Source organism: Sus scrofa, chromosome 2 (genome assembly GCF_000003025.6).
Source record: "Sus scrofa isolate TJ Tabasco breed Duroc chromosome 2, Sscrofa11.1, whole genome shotgun sequence".
In the NCBI taxonomy this organism is placed as follows: domain Eukaryota; kingdom Metazoa; phylum Chordata; class Mammalia; order Artiodactyla; family Suidae; genus Sus; species Sus scrofa.
In genome coordinates, this window is record NC_010444.4 from 61120172 (window position 1) to 61135534 (window position 15363).

Consider the following 15363-nt stretch of genomic DNA (forward strand, 5'->3'; position numbering starts at 1 on the left):
GCTCAGTGGATTAAGGATCTGGGGTTGCCGTGAGCTGTGGTGTGGGTTGTAGGCGTGGCTCGGAGCCCGCGTTGCTGTGGCTCTGGTGTAGCCACAGCAGACCCCTAGCCTGGGAACCTCCTTATGCCACAGGTGTGGCCCTAAAAAGACAAAAAAGACAAAAAAAAAAAAATTCATAGGGAATCTCAAGGGACCCTAAATAGTCAAAATAATGTTGAAAAGAAGAACAAGGAGTTCCCGTCGTGACTCAGTGGTTAACAAATCCGACTAGGAACCATGAGGTTGTGGGTTCGATCCCTGGCCTTGCTCAGTGGGCTAAGGATCCGGTGTTGCTGTGAGCTGTGGTGTAGGTCGCAGATGTGGCTCAGATCCCTTGTTGTTGTGGCTCTGGCGTAGACCGGTGGCTGCAGCTCTGATTGGACCCCTAGCCTGGGAACCTCCATATGCCGCAGAAGCAGCCCAAGAAAATGGCAAAAAAAAAAAAGAAAAAAGAAAAAAGAAAAAGAAGAACAAGACTGGAGAATTCAGCACATGTGTCTACTGATGGATGAATGAATAAACAAAAATGTGGGGTATCCATACAATAGAATATTATTCAGCCTTAAAAATGAGCAAAATTCTGACACATGGTACAACATGGATGAACTTTGAGGATATTATGCTGAGTGAAATAAGCCAGTCACAAAAGGACATATGCCCTATGAGTCCACTAATACAAGGTACTTAGAGTAGTCAAAATCATAGAGACAGAAAGTAGGATGGTGGTTGCCAGGGGCTAGCGTGAAGGGAGAATGGGGAGTTATTGCTTAATGGGTACAGGGTTTCAGTTTTATATGATTAAAAGTGTTATGGGGATTGATGGTGGTAATGGTTGCATAACAGTGTGAATGCATTTGATGCTACTGAACTGTAGACATAAAAATAGCTAAGATGGTGAATTTTATATATATTTTACCGCAATCAAAAAAAGCTTTAAGAGTGAAATTTTTTTTTTTTTTTGTCTTATTAAGATCGCACCTGCTGCTTATGGAGGTTCCCAGGCTAGGGGTTGAATCAGAGCTACAGCTGCTGGTCTATGCCACAGCCACAGCAATGCCAGATCTTTAACCCACTGAGAGAGGCCAGGGATCGAACCTGCATCCTCATGGATACTAGTCAGATTGTTTCCACCAAGCCACCATGGGAACTCCCTGAAAATGTATTTTTAAAATATCCACCTATTGTCCAAATTTAGGGAATTAATCTTTACAATTATTTTCTCTCACGTGAGACCTGCGACATTTTTCTTTCTCTCTCTCACTCTCCCTTCCTTCCTTTCTTTCTTTTCTTGTCTTTTTGGGGCTGTACCTGCAGCATAAGGAGTTTCCCAGGCTAGGGGTCTAATCGGAGCTGTTGCCGCTGCCCTACGCCATAGCCACAGCAACACCAGATCCAAGCCACATCTGTGACCTACAGCACAACTCACAGCAATGCTGGATCCTTAACCCACTGAGCAAGGCCAGGGATCGAACCTGCATCCTCATGGGTACTAGTTAAGTTCGTAAACCTCTGAGCCACAACGGGAACTTCTGGAGTTTGTATATTTTTTTGTATTATTTTGCTTTTAACTCAAAATCAGTTACATTTTACTTAAACCCACTGTGTTAGAACATTTCCTGTGATATCTCAGCTCTAGGCTTTAGTATGAGAGGAAGAGAGAAATATATCTTACTGGACCCTTGCCAGTAGACTTACACATGCAGTCTTAGATTATATATAAAATCCTAGGAGATGGGTAACAACCCCCATTTTGCAAATAAGGAAACTAAGGCTCAGAAAGATTAAAATACTTGTCCAAAGTCACGTCAGCCCAACTTCAGAGCTCATCTGCCTACCTCAATCTTCGCAAAAATCCATTACCACATAACTATTTTATGATTGCTGTTAAGGGAAAATGTCCAGATTTTTCTGATTAAGTCTGGACACATTCCGAAGCTTAATTTAATGTTAAAAATGTGTAGTTGCTTAGAAAGAGAAAAATTCTAACCAACTTTGAAGGAAAAATAAATTTCATAGATCAATCCTGTGTTAATAGACTTTGCATAGCTTTTGTTTTAAAAAAATTGAAGTGGAATGTTTTCCAGCAATAACAAAAAAAGGGAAATTACATAAACATGCATCCTCCTGGATCTCATCTGGAACATCTCATGTGGTGTTCTTTGTCGGTCCCTCAAGATGCTGTTTCCAAGTTCAGTGTCACATCTATACTGGCAGATTGATAATATTCTTTACTAATTACATGCAGCTCAGATCTCTCTTATTGAATCTGGAGGCTCACCACTGCAAATTCTAGAAGAAATCACAGTCATCTGCCTGTGTTTATGCAGGGTTTGCTCACAGAATCCCCAGGGGTGGGTGCAGGCTCGGGTCAGTGGATGTGGTGGAATTCAGTCTGAGACAGAAAGACACGCGGACGCTTTAGTACATTCCTATGGCTTAAGGTCAGTGAAGCCACAACAGGGTAATTCCAAACATCCTCCGAAGGTCTGACAGATTTCCCAGATCCCTCCTGGAACCTTGCTGAGAATATTCAGAATTTATTAGCCTCTGAGCAGAGAATACTACAGCGTTCTATTTTCTTAATGACTGAAACTTAACTTCATGCCAATTTAAAAATTATTAACTTGATACTTGTCAGGTCCTTTATAGATCTGAATAGAACTTTATAGATTTCACAGTTCATCAGAACGTATGTACCAATTGTAACCTCTCTTTTGCTTACGTTTTGACGGTATCGTTAAGAATACACGTATGTATACCTGTGTGTGTTGTCTTGGAGCATAACAATAATAAAAACAAATATTGAGCATTACCCTACCAAAATCTTTATATACATTAGCCTATTGGATTGGCAAAATAGCTTTGTGAAGTCAAGATTAACACCCCCATTATTATAGACCAGGACACTGAGGCATGGGGAAGTGAGTATATTACCTGCAAATATGTCTCAAACATGGAGATCTGGGATTGGAGCCAGTCAGCTAGCTCTGAACCCTCCTATGGGTGCAGAACCCCTGGTCAGAGCTTCAGAGTGAACACCTGACGCTCAGGCAGCATATCAGGGGCTGCTTCCTAGACTGTTAGACCTTCCTTTTCTTACTCACGTGCTGGTTTACACTTGAGTCGAAAGTGGCTGTGGTGACCATGAGCTGAACTGAGAAGGGCATCGATGACCATTTAAATATCTCCACATGAACATCTGATGCCCCCAGATATGTAAGCTTCCTGTACCTCCTATCTTGTTCAGGGGAATGGTCAGGGATATTCTGTGGTGATGCATTACAGAAGGAAATTGACAGCAGTTAATATATTTTTTTTGTAGGACCCGATATTTGTGGATTTGATATCAAGAAAGTTCATGTTATTTTATATTTCAAGAATCAGTATCACTCAAACAAAAAATCAATCAGGTGTAAGGTAAATGCTTTCATATTCAAATTAGTGATTGTGGGAACTTGCCGGATGATAATGTAAGTTTATAGAAAATAGTTTTGATCTTAAAATATTTAAATGAACCACGGATGGACTTTGTCTGTCCTTTTCCTGCTTTCCAGTCTAGCAGGTCCATTAGAGACGCATGGCTATCACTTTGATTGGTTTGGTTTCTGAAGTTTTTACCCACCAGGAGGGCACACTTACTTCTCAATGTGATCTATGACATCGATTTATCACGTGCCCCGTAAAGATTACAATAGGATGGTTGCGTTTCAACTCTACCCATCATCATTAAGGAATGAAAATATTGGGAGTTCCCATTATGGCTCAGTAGGTTAAGACTCTGACACAGTGTCCATGAGGAGGCAGGTTCAATCCCTGGCCTCACTCAGTGGGTTAAGGATCAAGCATTGCCGCCAGCTGCAGCATAGGTCGGTTGAAGATTTGGCTTGGACCCCGAGTTTCTGTGGCTGTGGCATAGGCTGGCAGCTGCACCTCCAATTCGACTCCAGCCCAGGAACTTCCATATGCTGCAGGTACGGCTGTAGAAAGAAAAAACAAAAACAAAAACAAAAGGAATGGAATATTCAGGATTAAAAAACATTCTGGAGAAATATTTTTAAAAAAATCTTCAAAATACCAACACATTTAAAAATGGGAATATTTCTTTTATTATTTGTGTCTTTTTAGGGGTACACCTGTGTTATATGGAAGTTCCCAGGCTAGGGGTCTAACTGGGACTGCACCTGTCGGCCTATGACACAGCTTCAGCGACACCAGATCCGAGCCATGTCTGTGACCTACAGACGCAGCTCACGGCAACACCGGATCCTTAACTCACTGAGGGAGGCCAGGGATCCAACCTGAGTCCTCATGAATACTAGTTGGGTTTGTTTCCACTGAGCCACAGTGGGATCTACCTTCCCCCCAAAAAAATGGGAATATTTCTTAAATGAAAGCATAATATACCCTTTACCTTTTCATCCAGGGGATCCTGTGAAAATTATACTTTAGATCTTAAGGCCAGTTTATTTATTGTTTATTTTTCTTAGGGCTGCACTCACGGTATATGGAAGTTCCCGGGCTAGGGGTCCAATCAGAGCTACAGCTGCTGTCCTACAACACAGCCATAGCAATGCCAGATCTGAGCCTTGTCTGCGACCTGCACCACAGCTCACAGCAATGCCAGATCCTTAACTCACTGAGCGAGGCCAGGGATCTAACCTGCATCCTCATGGATCCTAGCTGGGTTTGTTAACCGCTGAGCCACAATAGGAACTCCTTAAGGCCAGTTTATAACTCAAGGGCCCTGCCATGGAGTCTCCAGAGAGGCACCTGGCGTTGAGTCCCTGGTATGTGGGCCTGAGAAGGGTAAGTGCACTCCCCAGAATGGCCCTCCCTCCACCCCACTTTGAATGTAAGCATCAGGGAGCAGGGAACTGTCCCCTTAGGCATCTTCAGCATCCAGAGCCTCTGTGAGTCTGGGTGGGAGGCCCAAGTGTATGTCAAGATCATTGACATCATGGAGGGAAAGTGTGATGTTGAGCCCTCAAGAGCTTCCAAGGAGGAGGTCTGGTCTGCATGCTAGAAAAATACCTTGGGAGTTCCCATTGTGGCTCAGTGGGTTAAGAACCCAACTAGTATCTATGAGAACGCAGGTTCGATCCCTGGCCTCGCTTGGTGGGTTAAGCATCTGGCATTGCTGTGAGCTGTAGCGTAGGTTGCAGATGCAGCTGGGATCCGATGTTGCTGTGATTGTGGCTGTGGTGTAGGCCAGCAGCTGTAGCTCCGATTTGACCCTTAGTCTGGGAGCTTCCATATGCTGCAAGCACAGCCCTAAATACCTCACATGTTCTGGGGAGGCCAGGGGAGGGACGGGGTGATCCTCAAACAGGGAGATGGTGTTGCTGTGGCTATGGGGTAGGATGGCAGCTGCAGCTCAGATTTAACCTCTGGCCCGGGAACTTCCATACATCACAGGTGCAGCCATAAAAAGAAAAGAAAAAGAAAAAGAAAGTTCCTCCCTGTGTTGAGAAATAGAGTGGGCTTCAACGGATATCTTTCAGAATACAGAACAGGAAGTTGTTTTCTATGTAACTTTTCATAAATCACACAGCACAGTGGTCCCTTGGTCTACACTGACCATCCCATCATAGGTACCTGTGGGATTTTGTGTTTGTACAAAAGGGAATAGGCCATTCAAGAGAAGGCTGCCTGTAGGGAGGAAGTCTTCCACCAAGGGGTTGTGTAGTTCTTCCATAAGACCTCCTTTCATAGTCAAGTCCACCCCTATTTCTAGAACGTCTCTGCTTGTTGTTCACCACAAGGTTTTCACCCATGACAACTGACAATGCATACATAGACCTTCCATCAAGGGTCTAATTCTTTTCCTTTTCTCCTCCGGAAACATGCAGGTTGATGGTTTTACCCACCTCTACACTCTGATTCTAAGACCAGACCTCACTTACGAAGTGAAAATTGATGGTCAGTCAATTGAATCCGGCAGCATAGAGTATGACTGGCAATTAACATCACTGAAAAAGATGGAGATGGCTTCGGCAGAGTCTAAGGACTGGGACCAGGCTACAGAGAAACCCCAGGTGTGGATTTCCACCTGCACAGTTGCTAGAAAGTATACAAAGTGTAGTTTGTAAGTACCCAGGTACTGTACAGTTGCTGCCTGGCTAGAAACCATGATGACAGCCATATAACAAAGTGCCCTCCTCAGAGTGCATGTGCTGAAACCAGCCACACAGCCACACAGCCACACACTTCAAGGTATTGTGAAAGAGTTAAACTATTTGAGATGAAAGCAAGGAGAGTTTTTTTTTTTTTTTTCCAACCAATATATATATATATATTTTTTTTTTTTAAAAAAAAAAGGAAAATGTGGAGTTCCCGTAGTGGCTTAGCGGTTAACAAATTTGACTAGCATCCATGAGGACGTAGGTTCGGTCCCTGGCCTCGATCAGTGGGTTAAGGATCTGGCGTTGCCATGAGCTGTGGTGTAGGTCACAGACTCAGCTCGGATCCTGCATTGCTGTACTGTGGTGTAGGCCGGCGGCTGCAGCTCTGATTCAACCCCTGGCCTGGGAACTTCCATATGCCGAAGGTGCGGCCCTAAAAAGAAAAAAAACAAGGTAGTTTTCACCTGGAAAGAGCATTTACTTTATAAGATGCAGAAAATAAATTGGCAAAGAAATTGACCCTGTAGCTCCCTGGCTCTTTAGTAGAAGATACCTGTCTTGGACTGAAATCCTGGCTGCCTCTGGGCTACAAGGATGCTGTCCCAGCTGTGCAAGTGTGCCTTAGTGCCAGATGTACATAAGGCAGGTCCCAGAGCAGCCAAATCCTCCTTTCAGAAAGCTTGTTTCCAGGGAGTTCCATTGTGACTCAGCAGGTTAAGAACCCGACTAGTATCCATGATCCCTGGCCTTGCTCAGTGGGTTAAGGATCCAGTGTTGCCATGAGCTGTGTGTGGTGTAGGTCACAGATGCGGCTTGGATCTGGTGTTGCCATGGCTGTGGCGTAGCTGCAGCTCTGATTTAACCCCTAGCCTGGGCACTTCCATATGCCACAGTGTGGACAGAGAAAGAAAGGAAGGAAGGCAGGAAGGAAGGAAGGAAGAGAGAGAGAGAGAAAGAAGGGAGGGAGAAAGGAAGAGAGAAAGAGAAGGAAAGCTTGTTTCCATATGCCACAGTGTGGACAAGAAAGAAAAGAAGGAAGGAAGGGAGAAAGAGAGAAAGAAAGCTTGTTTCCAAACTGTCAATATGTTCAATGCTGTGTGATCTCTTTTTTTTTTTTTTTGTCTTTTTGCTATTTCTTTGGGCCGCTCCTGCGGCATATGGATGTTCCCAGGCTAGGGGTCTAATCGGAGGTGTAGCCCCCAGCCTAAGCCAGAGCCACAGCCACGCAGGATCCGAGCCGCGTCTGCGACCTACACCACAGCTCACGGCGATGCCGGATCCTTAACCCACTGAGCAAGGGCAGGGATCGAACCTGCAGCCTCATGGTTCCTAGTCGGATTCGTTAACCACTGCAGCACGACGGGAACTCCGAATGCTGTGTGATCTCTTAAACAGTGTAGTTCCTTATGGCTTTATGATTTATGCCCCCCTCCCCCATTATAAGGAGCCAGCTACTCAGATTGAAAGGTAATTGTTTCCTGGATCCCAACATAAGAGTGCTTTATCGGTTGCCAGTTGGGGTCAGGGTGAAAAGCAATAGGAGAGGTGATTGACTCCCAGGAGCCATTGTGGAGAAGTTCTAGAGTATCTTGGGGAAGTCACAGTCTGAGTGCGCCACTTTTACTATTTCTCGGTTATTCTAAAAGAAAAATCACCCTTGGATACTACTATTATGCTTTGATGTCTTCATCTGTGTTATAAATCCAGAGCAACTTTTTCCTTATCCATTCATTTATTCCACAAATATTTATTCAACACATACTAAGTCATATACATATATATGTGTGTGTGTATATATGCATGTATGTATGCATGTGTATAAATGTGTGTATAAGTGAGTGTATATGTATGTGTATATATACATGTGTATGGTGTGTATATACACATATATATACACTATACAGTGTATATATGTAGACATGTACACATGTGTATACATGTATACATATACATATATGTGTATATGTGTACATACATATACACATTGTATATATATATACAATATACACACGTATATATGTATATGTGTGTACATATATACACACATATACACATATATGTATACGTATATACACACATATTTACACTATACACTTGTATATATGCATAGTGTACATATATATGTACACATGTGTATAGTGTATATATGTATACATACATAGGTGTATAGTGTATATATGTGTGTGTATATGCACTATACACACATGTATATACACTGTACACGTGTATAGTGTGTATAGTGTGAGTGTGTGTGTATATATATATATGGACTCAATAACATAACCGCTTTTCTCCTGCTAGTCAGCAGTCCTCAGGTAAATCTTGAAACATTCCTTAGTTATCCAGCCTCTCTCTGGAACAGTCCATATATGACCATAATGTAGAAGGACAGACTTAACCTAACCAATAGTAAATATGACACCTCCTCCCATCATCACTTTAACTTTGACCACTATTGCAACAGTGCTGTTCTTCTCAACAGCACGGGAAGAGTGCTGTCATCACATGGAGAGTTAGGGAGAAAAACCTGGCAGTGTGTGGTCCTGAAGCCCCCAGTGAGACTGGACACCCCAGCACTCCGGCCTTCAACCACCAAGCTGAGGAGAGGGGAAAAGTGCCACCCAGGTCACAGGCCTGCCCCTGCGTCTTGGTAGTAGGAGTTTGCTTTCCCAAATCTGAGAATCTATTTCCCCCCCGCCCCGCAACCCACACATATTTCAAGGACTGGGAGAAGCATTTTCTGGATGCTGGTGCCAGCAAGCCGAGCGACTGGAACAGCGAACTGGATGGGGACTGGCAGGCGCCTATGCTGCAGAAACCTCCATACCAGGTACATGGGGTCCTCTTCCTGCCACCCCCCTCTCCCCGCCGCAGAGTCCCCGGGGACCTCCACATATGGTTTGTTGTTGCAGGATGGCCTGAAACCAGAAGGTATAGACAAAGATATTTGGCTCCATCAGAAGATGAAACACACCAACTATTTGACGGAATATGATCTCTCAGAATTTGAGAATATTGGTGCCATCGGACTGGAGCTTTGGCAGGTCACTTGGTTTTAAATGTGCTTTAGTTTAACAACTCTGAACTTTGGCCCAAAGTCCTTAATTCACAAAGCACCTGGCACCCCTACCTGGACCCAAGGCATTTAGCTGTGGACAAAATGGACATCCTTCCTGCCCTTGGGCATGTCTTGTCTGCCTCCCTGCCCCCTGGGAATTTGCTTGAAGCTGACCTGTAGTGCCCATCAGCCTTTTTTTGCCATGCTCATGGCATGAGGGATTGAACTCATGCCATAGCAGCAAGCAGAGCCAAAACACGTGACAACACTAGATCCTTAACCCACTGAACCACCAGGGAACTCTCCCATCAGCTTTAGGATAAGATTGCAGATTCTGTCATAGTGGGTCCAGGGTGGAGCCTGAGGTTCTACATCCCCAGCAAGCTCCCGGGTGGTGTCAGTGCTGCCCATCGATGGCTCACACCTTGCACAGGAAGGTCCTTGATCAGTGGTTCTCAAACATCTCCAAGTGCTTGAATCACTGGGGAGCTCTTCAAAGTCTTGATGCCGTGATTGGACCTCTGACCAGCTAAATTAGCAGCTCCGGTGGGTGAGACCAGGCATCGGGAGTTTTTTGTTTTGTTTTTAAGTTTGATTAAAGTTGATTTACAAGGTTGTGATAATTTTTGCTGTACAACAAAGTGATTCTGTCATACATATACATTCTCTTACAGGTTCTTTTCCCACCTATATTATCAGAGAATTTTGAGTAGCGTTCCCCATGCTATATAGCAGGTCCCCGTTGGCCAATCATTCCATATACCTCAGCATACATATGCCGGTCCTAAACCCCCAGTCCATTTCTCACCTGTCTCCTTTGTTAACCTTAAGTTTTTCAGAATCCATCAGAGTTTTTTGTTTTGTTTTGTTTTGTTGCTTTTTAGGGCTGCATGTGTGGCATATGGAAGTTCCTAGGCTAGGGGTCGAATTGGAGCTGCAGCTGCCAGCCTATACCACAGCCACTGAAACATGGGATCCAAGCCGAATCTGTGACCTACACCACAGGTTCCCCTGTATCCATGAAGACACAGAACTCCTGAGTTCCATCAGGAGTTTTTAAAACAGTATGTAGCCAAGTTTGAGCACCAGTGCCCTGGAAGGAATGGATGTTGTAGAAAAGGGTTTCAGCCTGTTCTACTCTTGACAGCTAATCACTGTGATCATACTGAGTAAATTACAACCGTTCATTTTGTAGAAAGTTTCCTTTTTTGCATCAGTAATGAAGAACTCATTTTCATCCACAGGTGAGATCCGGAACCATTTTCGATAACTTCCTGATCACAGATGATGAAGAGTATGCCGAGAACTTCGGCAAGGCCACCTGGGGTGAAACCAAGGTACGATGAACACAATGAAGCTTTCTTTCATTACTCACTTATTTCTGTACTTGAGACTCACATATAGGGAGAGACTGGATGAATTTTTACTAACAAGCACCCGACCCAGATCAAGATCAAGAATGTCACCAGAGGGAGTTCCCTGGTAGTTAGTGGTTAGGTTAAGGTGCTTCCACTGCTGCAGCCTTGGTCCAATCCCTGGTCTGGGAACTGAGATCCCACTTCAAGCCACTGCGAGCCTCAGCCAAAAAACTAAAAATAAAAAAAGAATGTCACCGGAGCTCCAGAAACCTCTTCATGCTTCCTCCCAGCCAGCACCCGCCCCCAAAGGAATGCTGGTTCCACTCTTCCTTCTGTGCAGATGGATCTGACCTCCTTTTGAAATTCATATAAATAGAACCACTCATTATTTATTCATTCAGGCAGTGTTGTGAAGGCTACTTGTATTTTTGCATACAGCGGTAGCTTGTTCTTACTTTGTGAATATTCCAGAAGGTATGCATCCATCTTCTGTGGATGCAGCTTTGGGATGCTTCCAGCCTGTGGTCCCATGGATAAAGCTGTTCCCATCATTCTCGTACGTGTCTTTCAGTGGATACATGCCCAGGAGTGGACAGGCTGGGTCACAAGTTCTTTCACCAACAGTTTTCAATGTGTCCTCCTATTTACATTTCCTTGTGCAGTGGATGAAAATTTCACTTGTGCCACATCTTTGGCTATGCTTGGTATTACTGTCAGTTGTTGATGAGTCAGATTTACTGAAGTATAATTTACATACTGTAAAAGTACAGTTCTATGAATTCTGACAAATCCATTTAGTTGTGAAATCACCACTAAAAATAAAGATATGGAGCAGTTTCATCACCCCAGAAAAGTTTCTTTGTAGCCTAGCCCTCCCCTACGCCATCAACCACTGACCTGATATCTGTCTCTATAGTTTCTTTAGAATTGAAGTATAGTTTTTTTTTTTTTTGTCTTTTAGGGTCCCACTCGTGGCATATGGAGGTTCCCAGGCCAGGGGTCCAATCGTAATTGAAGTATAGTTGATTTACAATGTTGTATTAGTTTCAGGTACATAAAAAAAGACTCAGTTTATGTGCATATATATTTATATATATTAGTATCTTTATAGTACATATATATACTATATGTAGTATTATGCCATAGAAATATACTAAATATATATGCTATATATAAAAATATTTTATTTTTCAGATTCTTTTCCACTGTAATTATTATGAGATATTGAATAGAGTTCTCTGTGCTATACAGTAGGTCCTCATATGTTCCTATAGTTTTGCCTTTTCAGAATGTCTTATAAATGGAATCATATAGTATGGGATCTTTTTTTAAATTTATTTTTTAACTGAAGTATAGTTGGTTTACAATGTTGTGTTAATTTCTGCCATACAGTAAAGTGCTTCAGTTATACATATATATATACATATATATGTATATATTCACATTCCTTTTTACTTTTTATTTAAAAATTATTTATTTTTATATTCTTTTCCATTATGGTTTATCACAGGATATTGAATATATTTCCCTGTGCTATACAGTAGGGACCTTCTTTTATCCATTCTATGTAGAATAGTTTGCATCTACTAACTCCAATTCCCAGTCCATCCCTCTCCCCCACCCCTTCTCACCCTTGGCAACCACAAGTCTATTCTCTATGTGTGTTCATCTGTTTCTATTTTGTAGATAAGTTCATTTGTGTTATATTTTAGAATTCACACAAAAGTGATATCATATGGTATTTGTCTTTCTCTTTCTGAATTACTTCACTTAATATGAGAATCTCTAGGTCCATCCCTGTTGCTACAAGTGGCAATATTTCATTCTTTTTGGCTGAGTAGTATTCCATTGTGCACATGTACCACATCTTCTTAATCCATTTATCTGTCAGTGGACATTTAGGTTGTTCCCATGTCTCAGTTATTGTTAATAGTGCTGCTATGAACATAGGAGTGCATCTTTTTGAATTATAGTTTTGTTTGGATATATGCCCAGGAATGGGATTGTTGGATTGTATGGCAGCTCTATTTTTAGCTTTTTAAGGAAACTCCATACTGTTTTCCACAGTGGCTGTACCAACTTATACTCCCACCAACAATGTAGAGTTTTCCTTTTCTCCACACCCTCTCCAGCATTTATTATAGTACTGGGTCTTTTTAAGTCTGTTTCTCTCACCAAGCATAGTGTCTCCGAGATTCATCCATGCTACTGGGATTCAGTCAGCAGTTTGATTCTTTTTATTACTGAGTAGTTTATCTGTTCACCAGCTGATGGACATTTGGATTGTTTCCAATTTTTAACAGTATGACCAAAGCTGCTATCAATATTTGCACATGGTGGGAGTTCCTGTCGTGGTGCAGCGGGAATTAATCCAACTAGCAACCATGAGGTTGTGGGTTTGATCCCTGGTCTTGCTCAGTGAGTTAAGGATCCGGCGTTGCCGTGAGCTGTGGTATAGGTTGCAGACCCGGCTTGGATCTGGTGTTGCTGTGGCTGTGGCACAGGCCAGCAGCCGTAGCTCTGATTCAACCCCTAGTGTGGGAACCTCCATATGCCACAGGTGTGGTCCTACAAAACAAAATTTGCACATTGTTTTTTGTGTGGACATGTGCTTTTATTTTTCTTGGGCATAGTGTACGTTTAACTCTCTCTCTTTTTTCCTTTTTAGGGCTGCACCTGCAGCATATGGAGATGCCCAGGTGAAGAGTCAGATCAGAGCTACAGCTACTGGCCTACATTACAGCCACTGCAATGCTGGATTCAAGCCACATCTGTGACCTACACTGCAGCTTATGGCAACGCTGGATCCTTAACCCACTGACTGAGGCCAGGAATCGAATCTGCCTTCTCATGGACACTGTGTTGGGTTCTTAACCTGCTGAGCCACAATGGGAACTAACCTCCCTCTCCTTGTTCCTTATGAGAACCTCATGGTGGAATTTAGGGCCCACTTAAATCCAATATAATTCTCTTGTCTCAACATGCTTCATTTAATCATATCTGCGAAGACCCTTTCCCCATACATGTCTAAGTTTACATACATAGGTTCCAGGAATTGGGACCTTATTTTATAAATAAAAGGTGGTAAGAAAGGACTTGGGGGCTCTTTTTGAGCCAACCCCAGCTGGTGTGGAGGCTTCTAGGAGGCAGGGGCAGGTTGCAGGCTGACAACCAATCAGCCCCCAGGAAGCATAATCCCCAGCTGCCAGGGTCTTTGTTTCTTTCTCCAGGACCCAGAAAGGGAGATGGATGCCATACAGGCCAAGGAAGAAGTGAAGAAGGCCCGAGAGGAAGATGAGGAGGATTTTCAGATGGGCAGGTTTAATGGGCAAGAAAATAACTTCAGAAGATTCTACAGGAGGAATGAACTTTAGTCATCCCCACCCCAGATAAAGATGACTGGTAAAACCTGATTTCTACTTTAATCTACACTTAAAAGCTCAAATGTCTACATCCATGGTCATATGTCCAATTTTCTTTGAAAAATATTCCTGTGCTTCTCGGTGGTGTCAGTCTTATTTTTTTTTTTTTTTTGGTCTTTTTGATATTTCTTGGTCTTGGGCTGCTCCCGCGGCACATGGAGATTCCCAGGCTAGGGGTCCAATCGGAGCTGTAGCCACTGGCCTACACCAGAGCCACAGCAACACGGGATCCGAGCCGCGTCTGCAACCTACACCACAGCTCACGGCAACGCCGGATCGTTAACCCACTGAGCAAGGGCAGGGATCGAACCCTCAACCTCATGGTTCCTAGTCGGATTCGTTAACCACTGCGCCACGATGGAAACTCCTCAGTCTTATTTTTCCTGAGCCCCTCTGTACCCTGAGATGTTTCCTCTGGACAAAGTTGAGGGCTGGAAGAAGCCATAGGCTGGTGAGTGTCTAACTAAAAATAAGATGCTCTTTTCTTTTGTCTTTTGTCTATTTAGGCCATACCTGAAGCATATGAAGGTTCCCAGGCTAGGGGCTGAACTGGAGCTGCAGCTGCCGGCCTACGCCACAGCCATAGCAACTCAGAATCCAAGCCAAATCTGTGACCTACACCACAGCTCACTGCAATGCTGGATCCTTAACCCACTGAGCAAGGCCAGGGATTGAACCCTCGTCCTTATGGATACTAGTCAGGTTCGTTAACCACTGAGCCATGACAGGAACTCCAAGATGCTCTTTTCTTAGCCCCCCCAAATATTTTATAAATAAAAGGTGGTAAAACTTACGTTAAAAAGGAGAAATGATGCTTTATTTTTTCAGGTTGTAAATGACTATAATAACACATCTGAAACTTTTCCAATATGGAATCTTTATGCAGCATCCTTGGCCTGGAAAGGTTTTGCATGCTTCACTTGTGCTCTGGTTATTCTGGAAAACCTGGGCCTTGTGCACAGACGTTTAACATTCTACAAAGAAGCTGATTTTTTTTCCGCACTCTGTGACCCACTTCCATGGCCATTAGTTTTTTGTAAGACAGAGGAACGAAATCCATTCTCTCAAGCGAAAATAGTGATTACTTCTCAGTTTAATTTTTCCCCTTAAATCAAATGACGTGCTTTGCAAAAAAAAAAAAAAAGCTTCTGTTTGGAAGAGATCTGTTTCCACACAGAAATTTGTATTGGAAATAATCACATTTAGGACACCAGGAATGTGCAATTTAGTGATATTATAAATAAGCCAAATAAAATTGGAAATTACATATATATTGATAGATGATCAGGGTGAAAAGTCTGGCCAGGAAGTGAAGGTCTGGCAAGCTTTGTCCTGGCTTTGGTCAAAGTTGGCAGACCTCAGCC

The 15363-nt window shown here is 43.1% G+C and overlaps 1 protein-coding gene across 2 annotated transcripts in view; it reads left to right on the forward strand.

Annotated features, from left to right (window-relative positions):
- The window catches only part of CALR3 (calreticulin 3), a 30754-nt gene that overhangs the window by 14865 nt on the left and 526 nt on the right, over positions 1-15363 (forward strand). Inside the window, exons 4-9 of one of the 2 annotated variants that reach the window (XM_021083585.1) lie at positions 3362-3456; positions 5889-6074; positions 8884-8991; positions 9074-9205; positions 10464-10556; positions 13808-13979. In XM_021083585.1, the coding sequence (XP_020939244.1) occupies positions 3362-3456; positions 5889-6074; positions 8884-8991; positions 9074-9205; positions 10464-10556; positions 13808-13951 (758 nt within the window). In that variant the 3' untranslated portion in view covers positions 13952-13979. Of the gene's footprint in view, positions 1-3361; positions 3457-5888; positions 6075-8883; positions 8992-9073; positions 9206-10463; positions 10557-13807; positions 14080-15363 lie in introns of those variants that run through there. The other variant, XM_003123473.4, reaches the window with a different exon arrangement.